Here is a 12,602-nt window from a genome sequence, read left to right as displayed (position 1 = left end):
CCGAATAACTCCGGACGGTTTCCCACATTTTGTCTTTCTACTGTTAGTTGCTCCTTGATAAACAGAAACATGTAAATTGGATTTACTCGTGATGACACAGATTACATAGAAAGCCTAAAGATCAAGTTAGAGCCATGCAGAAAAGACAACAACAAAAATGGATCATGCCCAATTCTGCAAATGGGGCATTAAAATATCACTGAGTTTTACTTGATGACTTACTTCGAGTTTTATTACATTGATGTATTTCTGGCAGCATTATGATCTTTATAATTACTATTTTGAACTCTAGTCACCACCAGAAGTAATAACTGATGTTGTGAGATATACCCAAGTACCTCTTAGTCAATGTTATTAAACTCACCAAAGGAACTTTGGGGGTTTGGGGCTACAGGAGTCCTTTGTGAGTCCTAGAGCTAACTAAGATACTGTCTCACTTAAAATGCCACATTGATGCGCAGCAAGATGGCTCAGCAGGTTAAGAGCACGTGCCATCTGCTCCGAGTTTGATCCCTGGAACTGAGTGGTAGAAGAGAACCAGCTCCTATAAGCTGTCTTGTTTTCCGTCTGTACCCATGGGTACAAGCACATCCCCAAATGCACACAAATAAATAAATGTGGTTAAAAAAATTAGGTGTCACTTTGAACCGTGGCAGATCCGTATAATCCTAGCAGTCAAGAGGTGAGGCAGGATGGCGAGCTTGAGCTACGTAATGAGATAGAAGATCCTGCGCCCCAGAAAAACAAACCTGCGCAGTAAAACACAGCAAGCAAACAATAAAAGCAAAAGCATATGTCATCCTGGAAGCCAGGTTATTCTGTTCATTTACTGACCTGCTAGATACTGCATCGCCTGGAACTGAGTGGTAGAAGAGAACCAGCTCCTATAAGCTGTCTTGTTTTCCGTCTGTACCCATGGGTACAAGCACATCCCCAAATGCACACAAATAAATAAATGTGGTTAAAAAAATTAGGTGTCACTTTGAACCGTGGCAGATCCGTATAATCCTAGCAGTCAAGAGGTGAGGCAGGATGGCGAGCTTGAGCTACGTAATGAGATAGAAGATCCTGCGCCCCAGAAAAACAAACCTGCGCAGTAAAACACAGCAAGCAAACAATAAAAGCAAAAGCATATGTCATCCTGGAAGCCAGGTTATTCTGTTCATTTACTGACCTGCTAGATACTGCATCGTGCTAGATACTGCTGACAAGAGTGGTGGACATTGTCCCTGCGGTATCTGAGGATACTGATAAGGCAGCAGGTGAGCTATGACCGAGGAAGGTGGCCATGCTCTGGGAGCACAAAGGACACCTCGTGCTCCCCTGGGAGCCCAGGACAAGCCTTCCTGGAGGAGGTCTGGTGAAAAGAAAGCTGAATAAGTGGCAGCTAACCAGACTTTTCAGCTCTGAATTCTGCTCCTGCTCAAACTGTGAGTGACATACGTCATGTCGCTTTGTAGAAGACACAAAGGAAAGCCAGGTTTCTAATCTTACCTACTTTGTTGTGTTGGGCAAGTTACTTAACTTTTCTGAATTTTACTTCCTTGATTATAAAGCCCTGTTGGTCATTTCAGTGGTGGTTTGATAAAGAGAAGGTTGAGAAGTAAGTGGCTTTGAAAACTGAAACGTTGTATGAATGTCCTGTTGCCTCCCATGCTTTCTTAGTTTTTAATGTTTTTATGTGTATGGGTGTTTTCCATGCATGGTACTTATATTTATGTGCCATGTGCATGCAGTGCCTATGAAGGCCACAAGAGGGTGTCACATCCTTTGGAACTTGACCTGTGTTCTGGGAATCAAACCCAGGAACCCAGGTCCTCTGCAAGAACAAGTGCTCTGAACTGCTGAGCCAGCTCTCTAGTCCCCTTCATGTTTTCTTAATTCTTACTTTGCAATCTGGCTCAGGCACGAAGATTTCCCATGAGCAACATAACCATTTACCATGATCATAACATGACTGTAGGGAGAAAGTATAATTAATGCCCCCATTTTTGTAGTCTTATGACCCAAGTCATCAAGAACAAATCGATCACCCCTCCATTTTATCCTGTGACTAGTCACTGCAGTTCTAGAACCAGGGTTTCAGGGCTCCAGTAGCCCTAGGAGACAGAGCTCAGCCCCCCTTCCCAGGACTCAGAGCAGGAGTAGTGAAAAGCAGAGGAAGACCTCAGTAGTTTACATTAGGAAGAGGAAGAGATAAAGGGTCCCCAGAGCCTTCAGTTTCTTCTTCTGGTTACTTATGTGAGTTTTAGGTTTAATCAAAGGATGGATTATGGGACTGGTGACATGGCTCAGCAGTTAAGAGCTGAGTCTTACCCTTTTGGAGGACCTGGGTTTGACTCCAAAAACTTACATGGTTACTAAGAATCTTAACTCTAGTTCCAGAGGATCCGATGCCCTTTTCTGGTTTCTGCTTGTACTGCATGCACACAGTGCACAGACACACACACAGGCAAAACACACATTTTATGCATATAAAATGAAAATTAAATCTTGAAAGAAAAAAAAATACTTTGAGGGCAGCAAGCAGTCCTCATCAAGGCTTTTCCTGCCCATCATTACCTCAGCTCAGGGTCCTGCAAGACGGTCTCATAAATTGTTGTTAGTAACAATAGTCTAGGGTGGGAACTAACCTGGGTTCTACAAGAAGACCTGTCTTCATCACAGACTATTGTTCTCATCTTGGAGGTGGCCTTCAGCCTTAAGATAAAGGAGACTGGCACACCTTATTAATAGACATACTGTGCACTACTTAGGCCTGAAGGAAAAGACACAAATCTGAAACACAGAGGTGGCAGGCTTCTGTCTTGTTTTAGATACCTTTAGGACCAAACGAAGAGCAAGAATTTCTATTTGTTTTAATCAGAAACAGCTCCTGAGTACCTGGTACAGCCCTTCCGGCATGTCCTAAATAGTATGAAGCATATGCTCCTAATAGGATAATCTGCTACACTTTTGGATACTTACTTATTTTGGTTTTTTGAGACAGTTTCTCTGTGTAGCCCTGACTGTCTTGGAACTTGCTCTGTAGACCAGGGTTGCCTCCAACTCAAGGTGGCTCAAACTCTTTATTTCGCCAGCATGCATATACCAGACATGCATATCCAGTGATATCCATCTGCCTCTGCTCCCCAACTGATGGGATTAAAGGTGTGCGCCACTACTGCCCATCAAGAATTTGTTTGGGGGCTGGAGAAATAGCTCAGTGGTTATGAGCACTATCTGCTCTTCCAGAAGTCCTGAGTTCAAGTCCCAGCAACCATATGGTGGCTCATAACTGTCTATAATGGGATCTGATGCCATCTTCTGGCATGCAGGAGTACATGCAGATAGAACATTCATAAAATAAGCTTTAAAAACAAAAAGAAGTAACATTTTTCCCCCTGTGTTCATGGAACATTAAAACAAGGTTTTATCTTACTCTTTTTTTTTTTTTTTTTTTTTTTTTTTTCAGGACAGGGGACCAACCTGCCAGGAAAACTGGACGAAATGGAGGAATCGTACACATTTCAACGATACCCAGTATCTTTAACTCAGGAACTTCAGGACCGAAAGAGACAGTTTGAAAAGTGTGGCTTGTGGGTTGTGAAGGTATATCTAATCAAAGAAGGCTCTGGTTTTTCTAGCTGTTATCTGTTTCTGTAGCCAAACTAAAAATCCTCCTGCCAAGGACTCGGCCGCTCAGTCACCTGGAGTGTGGAATAAGAGCGAGTAGGAATACAGGCCTGAAAGGTAGAGTTGGAATCAGGAGGCAGACATGATGTCAAGACAAGCAGAGCCACAGTTTCAAGATTTATGAGCAAGTATCTCCCGCTCATTGACCACTACAGTGGAAAGTGCACAGTGTTTAGCCTGCCGGGCTACCTCCGTTTACCCACTTTTATCTCACGACACCATAAGCTTTAATGGGATACATACTATGTCTGTAAGTCATTTCAGGGCCAGTGTCCGCACATGTGATGACACAGGGGAGGGGTGCGTGTAGCAGGATGGGCGTGCCCTCCCGGTTCGTGTGTGCTGTTGAAATAAAGAGGCTTCTCTATTAAAGTGTCTGGACAAGGCAGAGCCTTACTGCTCATCAGCAGAGTGTGCCACTCAGAAAGCAGCGGAGCCAGCACACTGGGAAGCTCACTCAGTTATATCCTAGCACAGGTGGAGGCTGTGTCCTGTCCCTTTGACAGGGGTCTGACCTCACAGTCTCCGACTTGGCTATTTTTAAAAGAAACAGTGACAAGAAGATGAAGGGAAGGGGGACGTGGGAGTGCCAGCACCTAAATTTTTTAAGCTCCAGAATGCTGCCTGACCTTTGTAAATAAAAAGTTTTATGGGGACTGGAGAGATGGCTCAGCGGTTAAGAGCACTGACTGCTCTTCTGAAGGTCCTGAGTTCAAATCCCAGCAACCACAAGGTGGCTCACAACCATCCGTAATGAGATCTGACTCCCTTTTCTGGAGTGTTTGAAGACAGCTACAGTGTACTTAACATATAATAATAAATAAATCTTTTAAAAAAGTTTTGTGGAGTAGGGGATTAAAGCATTTACATGAAAGTCTTACTAGGTAGGGGAGATAAAGATTTGAATTCCTTCTCATAAAAGATTGTCGGGAAAGACTAATATTTGAGGTCTCTAATGTGGAGGTCAGAAAACCTTGGTTATTGTCCTGCCTTAGGACTCTTCTCTTCCACAGCTTGCCTTGTTTTTGAGACAGGGTCTCTGGTGGTTTGAATGAGAATGTCCCCCACAGGCTCATACATTAGAATGCTTGGTCTCTAGTTAGTGTAACTATTTCAGAAGGGTTTGGAGGTGTGGCCTTATTGGAGGAGGTGGGTCACTGGGAGTGGGCTCTGAGGTTTCCAAAGTTATGTCAGCCTGTCTTGCTCTCCTTTACAGTTCTAGCACATGCCTGCTTCCTTTAATGATGATCATGGACCAAACCTCTGAGACTGCCAGCAAGCACTAGTTAAATGCAGTCTTCTATAAGAGATGCCTTGGGCACGGTGTTTCTTCACAGCAGTAGAATAGTAACTAATACAGGGTCTCTCTCTGTTACTTGGAACTTGCTAATTGAGCGAGCTTGGCCAGCTTGTGAGCCCCAGGGACATGTGTCATCCCCAGTGCTAGGATTACACGCACATGCCACATGTTTGGCTTTTTAAATTGTAGAGCCTGAGGATTGAACTCAGGTCCTCATGTTTTCAATCCAGGCCCTTTCCCAACTAACCGAGCCATTCCCCAAGCCTGCGAATTTTTATTAAATTACTTTCTTTTGAGACAGCATCACATGTATCCCAGGCTACCTTCTTATTTGCTATGTAGCTGAGATTGTCCTTGATCTCTTTCCAATCCCCGTCTCTGCTTCTGGGTCTATAGGCATACAACTGACATTATTAAATACACTTACTGGAAAAGGTGGTAGGTAGATTTTGAAGAGAAAGTACAAATTAGGAGAAAACTGAAAAGCAAACTTCAGAGATTCCGTCCACATAGCACATATATCTTTGAAGCAGTGCAGGAAAGAATTGAAGTGGCCATTTTTCAGGGCCCCACTTCTCTTCTCTTCTTTGCTTACAGGTGGAGCAGATAGACAATAAGGCGCTGCTGGCTGCCTTCCAAGAGAAGAGGAGAATGATGCAAGGGAGGACGCCAAGTGCATCTGGGAGCCAAAGGTTGTTTCAGCAGGTCCCACATCAGTTCTGCAACGCGGTGTGCAGAGTCGGTTTCCACAGACTGTATTCGACATCCTGTGGTAGGTGCTTGGCTTGTCCTCAGGGTGCATCTTCAGGCCTGCCTACATGGGCACAGGCTAGCAGATGTCAGTGGATGGCTGTGGGCTTCAGGGGTGAAGTCTTTTAGAAATGGTCGCTCTTTTATCTTTTCTGTCTTTTGTTTGTGGGCAGTACTTTGATGTGAGGAGGTCCTGGACAGTAGGATCTATGGTTCTGGTTTTAACCTTGTTCCTGTTTGTGTTCTAGCTATCGTGTCTGAAGAGAGCACCTTGATGTGTCCCTTCCTTACCTTTCTGATTTCAACAAAATTATCAATATCAATGCCTCATTCCATAGTTAGAAGCTAACATTTAACTTAAAGTAACTTAGTTACTTAAGAAAGTAACGTGAAGCCAGGCGGTGGTGGCGCACACCTTTAATCCCAGCACTTGGGAGGCAGAGGCAGGCGGACTTCTGAGTTCAAGGCCAGCCTGGTCTACCAAGTGCAGTCCAGGACAGCCAGGGCTATACAGAGAAACCCTGTCTCGAACAAACCAAAAAAAAAAAGTAACGTGAAAAAACTTGTGTCTTGTGCTCCACCCCATCTTTTTTAGACAGAGGCTATGTAGTCCTGGCTGTCTTGTAACTCACAGAGAAACAGGAGCCTAAACCAATATTTGGTTCAGCGTAAAAGGGTCAGGAAGAAGGAATGACACTAGAACTTCAAAGAGGCTTTAGTGTGTTTCCTCTACATGATGTTTCCAGTGCTCAGGACTGAACCATGGCCCTGTGGTGCTAACACATGTCACTAAACTGCATCAAGTCCCTCTGCGGTGAAGAAGGGCTACTGAACAGGGACCATTGTGAAGCCTAGAATTTGGCTTAGTCTGAAGGGTTTGTTTTGTTTATTTTCATTCTTGTTATTTTGCTCTTTGAGACAAGGTCTTCCTATATAGCCTTAGTTTGTTGAGAACTCTGAATCCCCCCACACTGGCCTCCTGTGTGCCAAGATTAGAGACATACACCACTATGCCTGGCTCTTGAGTGTGGTTAATATCCCAGAATCTATCTTTTCTGGTATAATACAGTAGGTATAAACCTAGTTCATAAACCTAGTTCAAAGCAATGGAGGATACTTTGTGGGACATGGTACCAGGCCACAGTAAGAGACTAGGATACCTTGCAGGGGATATAAGAACTTGGTTCTCCTAAACCAAGGTTGCTCTTCTTGAACAAACCAAAAACATTTCCATTGTTTCTCTTACAATGTGCAGAACTCTGCCTTCTTGCCCACCCCCCTCTCTCTTTTTGATTTTCATGCTGCCTTTGTAGCACAGGCTGGCCTCAAACTCAACCATCCTCCTGTCCTAGTGCTGCCTGCTCTTACTGGATGCTATTTAAAGGTTATCATCTCAGTAGCTGTAGAGATAGATAGACCTATTTGTAGCTTCTGTAGCCTGCCAAGGTTCTAAGAAAAACACATTTCCTTACTGCTGCCAACTGCCTGGTTAATATTGACTTGAATCATAATTTCTCCAAATCTTAGATTTTCTTGCTTTAAGTGAAAATATTATCCAAATTACAGGTTAATTGAATCTAATCAACGTGAAATTGCTTTAAAAACCAGCTACTTCTTTGTATATTCTAATTGTGCGTTCTAACATTGTTGATGGTATCAGTGATATTGTCTCAGGGGAGCTACTTAGAGTGGAGGTCATTGATTATGTGAATGTCTAGAGAGAGGATACATATTAGTATCCAAATAGACATCATCTACCAGAACATATTTTTCTTTTTCTCTTTCAGACCCAGTTTGTGGAGCTGGCATATATTTCACCAAAAGCCTCAAAACATTAGCAGACAAGGTCAGGAAAACCTCTAGCACAGACAAGCTAATCTATGTGTTTGAGGCAGAAGTACTCAAAGGGTCCTTCTGTCAGGGTAATTTCTCAAATATCATCCCTCCGCCATTGAGTCCTGGGGCCTTGGATGTTCATGACAGCGTAGTTGACAATGTTTCCAGCCCTGAAACCATTGTTGTTTTCAGTGGCACACAGGCCATGCCCCGGTACTTGTGGACTTGTACACAGGATTTGACATTCTCACAGCATCAGATGTGGTCTCAGGGCTACTCATCAGGACCAGGAATGGTCTCTTCGATGCAGTCCTGGGTAATGGTCTCAAATGGCAGCTCTGTTTAGTGTCTGTATCATTTTAACAAGCAGAAGGGGTTGAGAGAACTGACAAAATGATGAATAGCAGGTTATCTATTCAGAATGACAGGACCACTAAGGGCCCTGACCACACACTAGCATTGTAGTGCCTTCGCCTTTACCTCTGAGCTTGATTAGGCAGATGCCAGCAAAAACTTCCTTGCTGTCTTTTCTACTTGACATCTTTCATCTCCTTTCCTATAGGTGACAGCAAGAATACTTTCCATAGAACAAGGTTATTTGTTTTCAAGCCTGTTATTTTCTAAAATGATAGCACAAACTAGGACAACAGGATGATTTCAGGTTTTCTATATAATTTTATAAAGTGCTTTGGATTTCCAAATAAATCACCTTTGTCTGAGTAACTGGCTGTGAATCATTAATGTGTGAAATGGAATGATGCAAAGTCAAGGGACATCAAGAATTTAGCCATATAAAACAACGCCACTCAATCTGGGAATGGTGGGGCGCACCTTTAGTCCCTGAACTTGAGAGGCAGAAGCAGGAGAGATCTCTGAGTTTAAGGCCAGCCTGGTCTGCAGAGGGAGTTCCAGGACAGCCAAGGCTATACAGAGGAAACCCTGTCATGGAAAAACAAACAAAAATCCAGTGCCATTCGTCCACTATGTGGCTTAAGGATTAAGTCCTCAAGCATTTATTGGTTACTACAAGTGCTTCAGTCACTTTCTGGATGCTAAGCAAGGCAAATATCCCCAAAACATTTTATCCTGAATAATCAGAAAGGCAGATATGGACGCATGAACCAATATGAATACATTCCGTTAAAGGATGATTGCCCGTGAGAGCAGGACAAACATCAAGGACTGGAAAGAAGCTTCAAAAGCAGCAGAGACCAGAAGGTAAGTGGGAGCAGAACTAGAGGAGTATGGAGGGAAAGAGGAAAGCTCTTATACGGACTGAACCCAAAACAAATCCGCCCTGCTAGGCCTGAATTTGACTTTAAGGTGCTATTTGTAATAGAGAAGCGGATCTTACCATCTATGTATTGCCTCCTGCCATGTTCATATTTACTGTACTTTTAAACTTCTCACCTCTGTTCAATCTTCAACTCTCATAAGAACATTCCCTTCTGCTCTTACCTTAAGCTGTATTCACCTTGTAAGAAACATGCATATTTTATTATGTGGTAATCCTAAAATCTGGGCTTCGTACTATTGGCTTGAAAGGTCACCCACTTTGGTCCTTTGCTTGAGAGGTCCCATTCTGGGTCTGCCATAGCTGGGTCCATCATCACAAAGTACGAAGTCCATAGGGCTAAGACAATGTATCACTGAGGGGGAGGCTTTGAGAGCCTGTGCTCAAGCTCTGCCCGGTGTGGAAGGGGTTCTCCTCCTGGCTGCCTTCGGACCAACATGTAGAACTCTTGGCTCCTCCAGCACCAAGTCTGCCTGCAGGATGCAACGCTTCCTACCATGATGATGGATTAAACCTCTGAAAATGTAAGCCAGTCCCAACTGAATGTTTGCCTTTGTCAGAGTTGCCATGGTCACATGTCTCTTCACAGCAATGAAACCCTAAGACAAATAGTAATAAAAAAGAACAGCCAAAGGGTGACTAGTTGTCAGGACAGCGTGGCTGGCCTGCATGTGTTGACTGAGCAGTACCCAGCTGAGAATGAGAGGACAGGTCATCTGTAAGGAAGCCATGTGGGACACAGAAGGGCATGGGCTGACTGAGCTGTTCAGTGTTACTGCACCGAGACACAGTGGAGAAGGATTAATTAATAATTTGGAAATAGGATTAGTTCTACACTTTAAAAAGAGTGCTCAGATGGGCTGGAGAGAGGCTCAGCGGTTAGGAGCACTGACTGCTCTTCCTGAGTTCAATTCCCAGCAACCACATGGTGGCTCCCAACCATCTATAATGGGATCTGCTGCTCTCTTCTGTGTCTGAAGACAGCAACAGTGTACTCACATATATAAAATAAATAAATCTGAAAAAGTCATTAGAAAAAGGCAAGCAAATTAAAATGAACTTCCTAAGTGTCTTTACTTAAACTTATTTAAAATTTAACTCCAGTTTTGCAACTTCAGATCACATCTGTGCTTAAATACAATTTTCTTTATGGAAAGAGGTTTTACATATGGTGGGTATTATTATTTTGTGGTCCTAGAGACTGAACCTGTGACCTTAGGCATGCTAGGTAAGTATTCTGCCACTGACAATATCCTAGCTCCAGAAAAGATGTTTAACTTATGGTGATGTACAACACGCATCTCATGCCTTTAAAGACGCTTCTAACCTGCTTTGTCAGTCAGTAAAACCTTCAATACTCTATGTTTGTGTACTGTTTGAGAGAAAATTTAGCTTGATGTCATTACTTTACAATGACTATAGGAACCACTGTCTATGCAGGGAAAAAAGCCAAAATTTCAATTTGATTGTATTCAGCTTTATCATTACATGGTGGGGGGGGGGGGGAGAAAGGGGGGAGGGGGAAGGGAGATAGGGAGGAGAAGGGGGAGGGGGGTGGAGAAATGGGAAGAGGGGAAGGAGGGGGAGTAGGAGGGGAAGGAAAGGGGGGAGGGGGAGACTGACTTCCCCTGAAGGTTCCAGGCAGTTCATGGAAGTATTAATGGAAAAGGAAACAGAAAGAATAAAAATACTCAACTTTCTCAGGACAGAAATACATCATTTTTATTTAATACAGATACTATACATTTAATTAATTCTTTTATTGTGCTTATATTTTTTTCATATTTATATAAAGTACAGACTGAGAGGCTGAGCTTAGTTGTCTAGCATGTGTGAAGCCCTGGCCTTGATTCCTCAGCACCACTGCATAAAAACAAGTGTCAAAAGAATATAGAATGATATAGCCTACAAAGTTTAAACAGGCAACAAGAATTAAAATAAGTTGCTGAAGCAAAGGGATAGAAACATTATAAAATATTGCCACACTTTTGTTATACCTGTTAATTCCTGAATTTATTACTAGCTGCAATTTTTAACTAGGCCTGTTGCTATTATGTTTTTAGTAACAGGATGTATGTAACAAAAAAAAAAAAAGAAATATAGCAGATTACATAGTTATAGGTAAATTATATTATATAGGTAAATTTCTATCTTTTTTTTGGTCATTGTTATTTTTTGTTTGTTTGGGATTAAATGCATGTACCACCACTGCCAGGCTGTTATTTTGTTTTTTTGAGACAGGATTTCTCCTGTGTAGCCCTGGCTGTATTAGAACTCACTCTGTAGACCAGGCTCTCCTGGAACTCAGAGATCTGAGTTCTGCCTCTTGTCTCCTGAATGCTGGAATTAAAGGCATTCACTGCCACTGCATGCCTTTAATTAATTGATTAATTATTAATTAAAACGTCTATTTTTGTATTTATGTTTGAGTAATAAGTCCACTAAGTTGTATTGTTTTTATTTATTTCTATATCTGTTAGGTTGGCAATTTTCTTCCAGTTCAACTAACAGAGAGGTTTTGAGACAGGGTCTTACTATGTAGGCCATAGATCTTCCTGTTTCTCTCTTAGAGTGCTGGGATTAAAGGTGTGTGCCACTTAGCCGGGGCGGTGGTGGTGCACGCCTGTAATCCCAGCACTCTGGGAGGCAGAGGCAGAGGCAGAGGCAGGCGGATTTCTGAGTTTGAGGCCAGCCTGGTCCACAGAGTTTCAGGACAGCCAGGACTATACAGAGAAACCCTGTTTCCAAAAAGCCAAATCAAAAAAACCAAAAAAAAAAAAAAAAAAAAAAAACCCCAAAAAACAAACAACACCCCCCCCCAAAAAAAAACCCAAAAAACAAACAAACAAAACAAAAAGGTGTGTGTCACCATGCCAGGGTATGTACATTTGTGTGGGCAACCTTAGGTGTGGTTCCTCAACAGCTGTCCACCTTGGTTTTTTGTTTTGTTTTTGAAGAGGAAGTTTCTCACTGAGATCTAAGGCTTGCTGACTAGGCCATTAGATCAGACTGGCTGACCAGCCAGCCCCAGGGATACTCCTGTTTCTCTCTTCCCCACAGCTGGAATTAAAAGCCCAAGACAACATACCTAGCTTTTTGCTTGGATGCTGGGGATTGAACTCAGGTCCTTAGACTCTAGTGGACAGTATTTTCCTGACTAAGCTATCTTCTACTCTCAACTTGCAGATTTCTAGTTGTTTTAAAAACAGTATCAGTATGTATGTGGCCAGATGGGTTTTAATTTTCATAGAAGAAAGACAAATAAATGAGAATGATTAAAAATAGTAACATATATAAGATAGTTTACAAAGAGATGATGAGCTTGGAGATAAGTGTCTATACACATTATGTTCCAAATGTTAGCATGTGTAGAAAAGAATCTATACACTGCTTGCAGGCTCTAACAGGGTGAAATAGCCCAGCAATACTCTATTAGTTTAGTTTGTGATTTCCCTGTAATGAACAAACATAATGGCTTAACACCCATTTATTTAAATTTTTATTTTTGGTTTTTCGAGGACAGGGTTTCTCCGTATAGCTCCGGCTGTCCTGGAACTCAACTCTGTATACCAGGCTGGCCTCAAACTCAGAAATCCATCTGCCTCTGCCTCCCAAGTGCTGGGATTAAGGGTGTGCTCCACCACTGCCTGGCCAGGCTCTAAATTCTTACTGAATGGTAGCTAAAGGCTATTCAGGTCCTAGAGGCCATCAGCAGGCCCTACCAGGTGGCCTTCTATAGGCCAAGTG

At 42.7% G+C, this 12,602-nt stretch overlaps 1 protein-coding gene across 6 annotated transcripts in view; it reads left to right on the top strand.

Moving 5' to 3' along the window:
- The window catches only part of Parp9 (poly(ADP-ribose) polymerase family member 9), a 34,972-nt gene extending 26,688 nt beyond the window's left edge, over positions 1-8,284 (top strand). For all 6 annotated transcript variants that reach the window (XM_052158208.1, XM_052158209.1, XM_052158212.1 and 3 more), the window contains 3 exons: positions 3,455-3,591; positions 5,573-5,747; positions 7,513-8,284. In XM_052158208.1, coding sequence (XP_052014168.1) covers positions 3,455-3,591; positions 5,573-5,747; positions 7,513-7,907 — 707 coding nt within the window. In that variant the 3' untranslated portion in view covers positions 7,908-8,284. The remainder of the gene's footprint in view (positions 1-3,454; positions 3,592-5,572; positions 5,748-7,512) is intronic.
- Positions 8,285-12,602: the final 4,318 nt, after the last annotated feature.

The sequence above is a fragment of the Apodemus sylvaticus genome, chromosome 15, assembly GCF_947179515.1.
Source record: "Apodemus sylvaticus chromosome 15, mApoSyl1.1, whole genome shotgun sequence".
In the NCBI taxonomy this organism is placed as follows: domain Eukaryota; kingdom Metazoa; phylum Chordata; class Mammalia; order Rodentia; family Muridae; genus Apodemus; species Apodemus sylvaticus.
The sequence above is the reverse complement of the archived record's forward strand: the minus strand, read 5'-3'. Positions and strand labels throughout refer to the sequence as shown.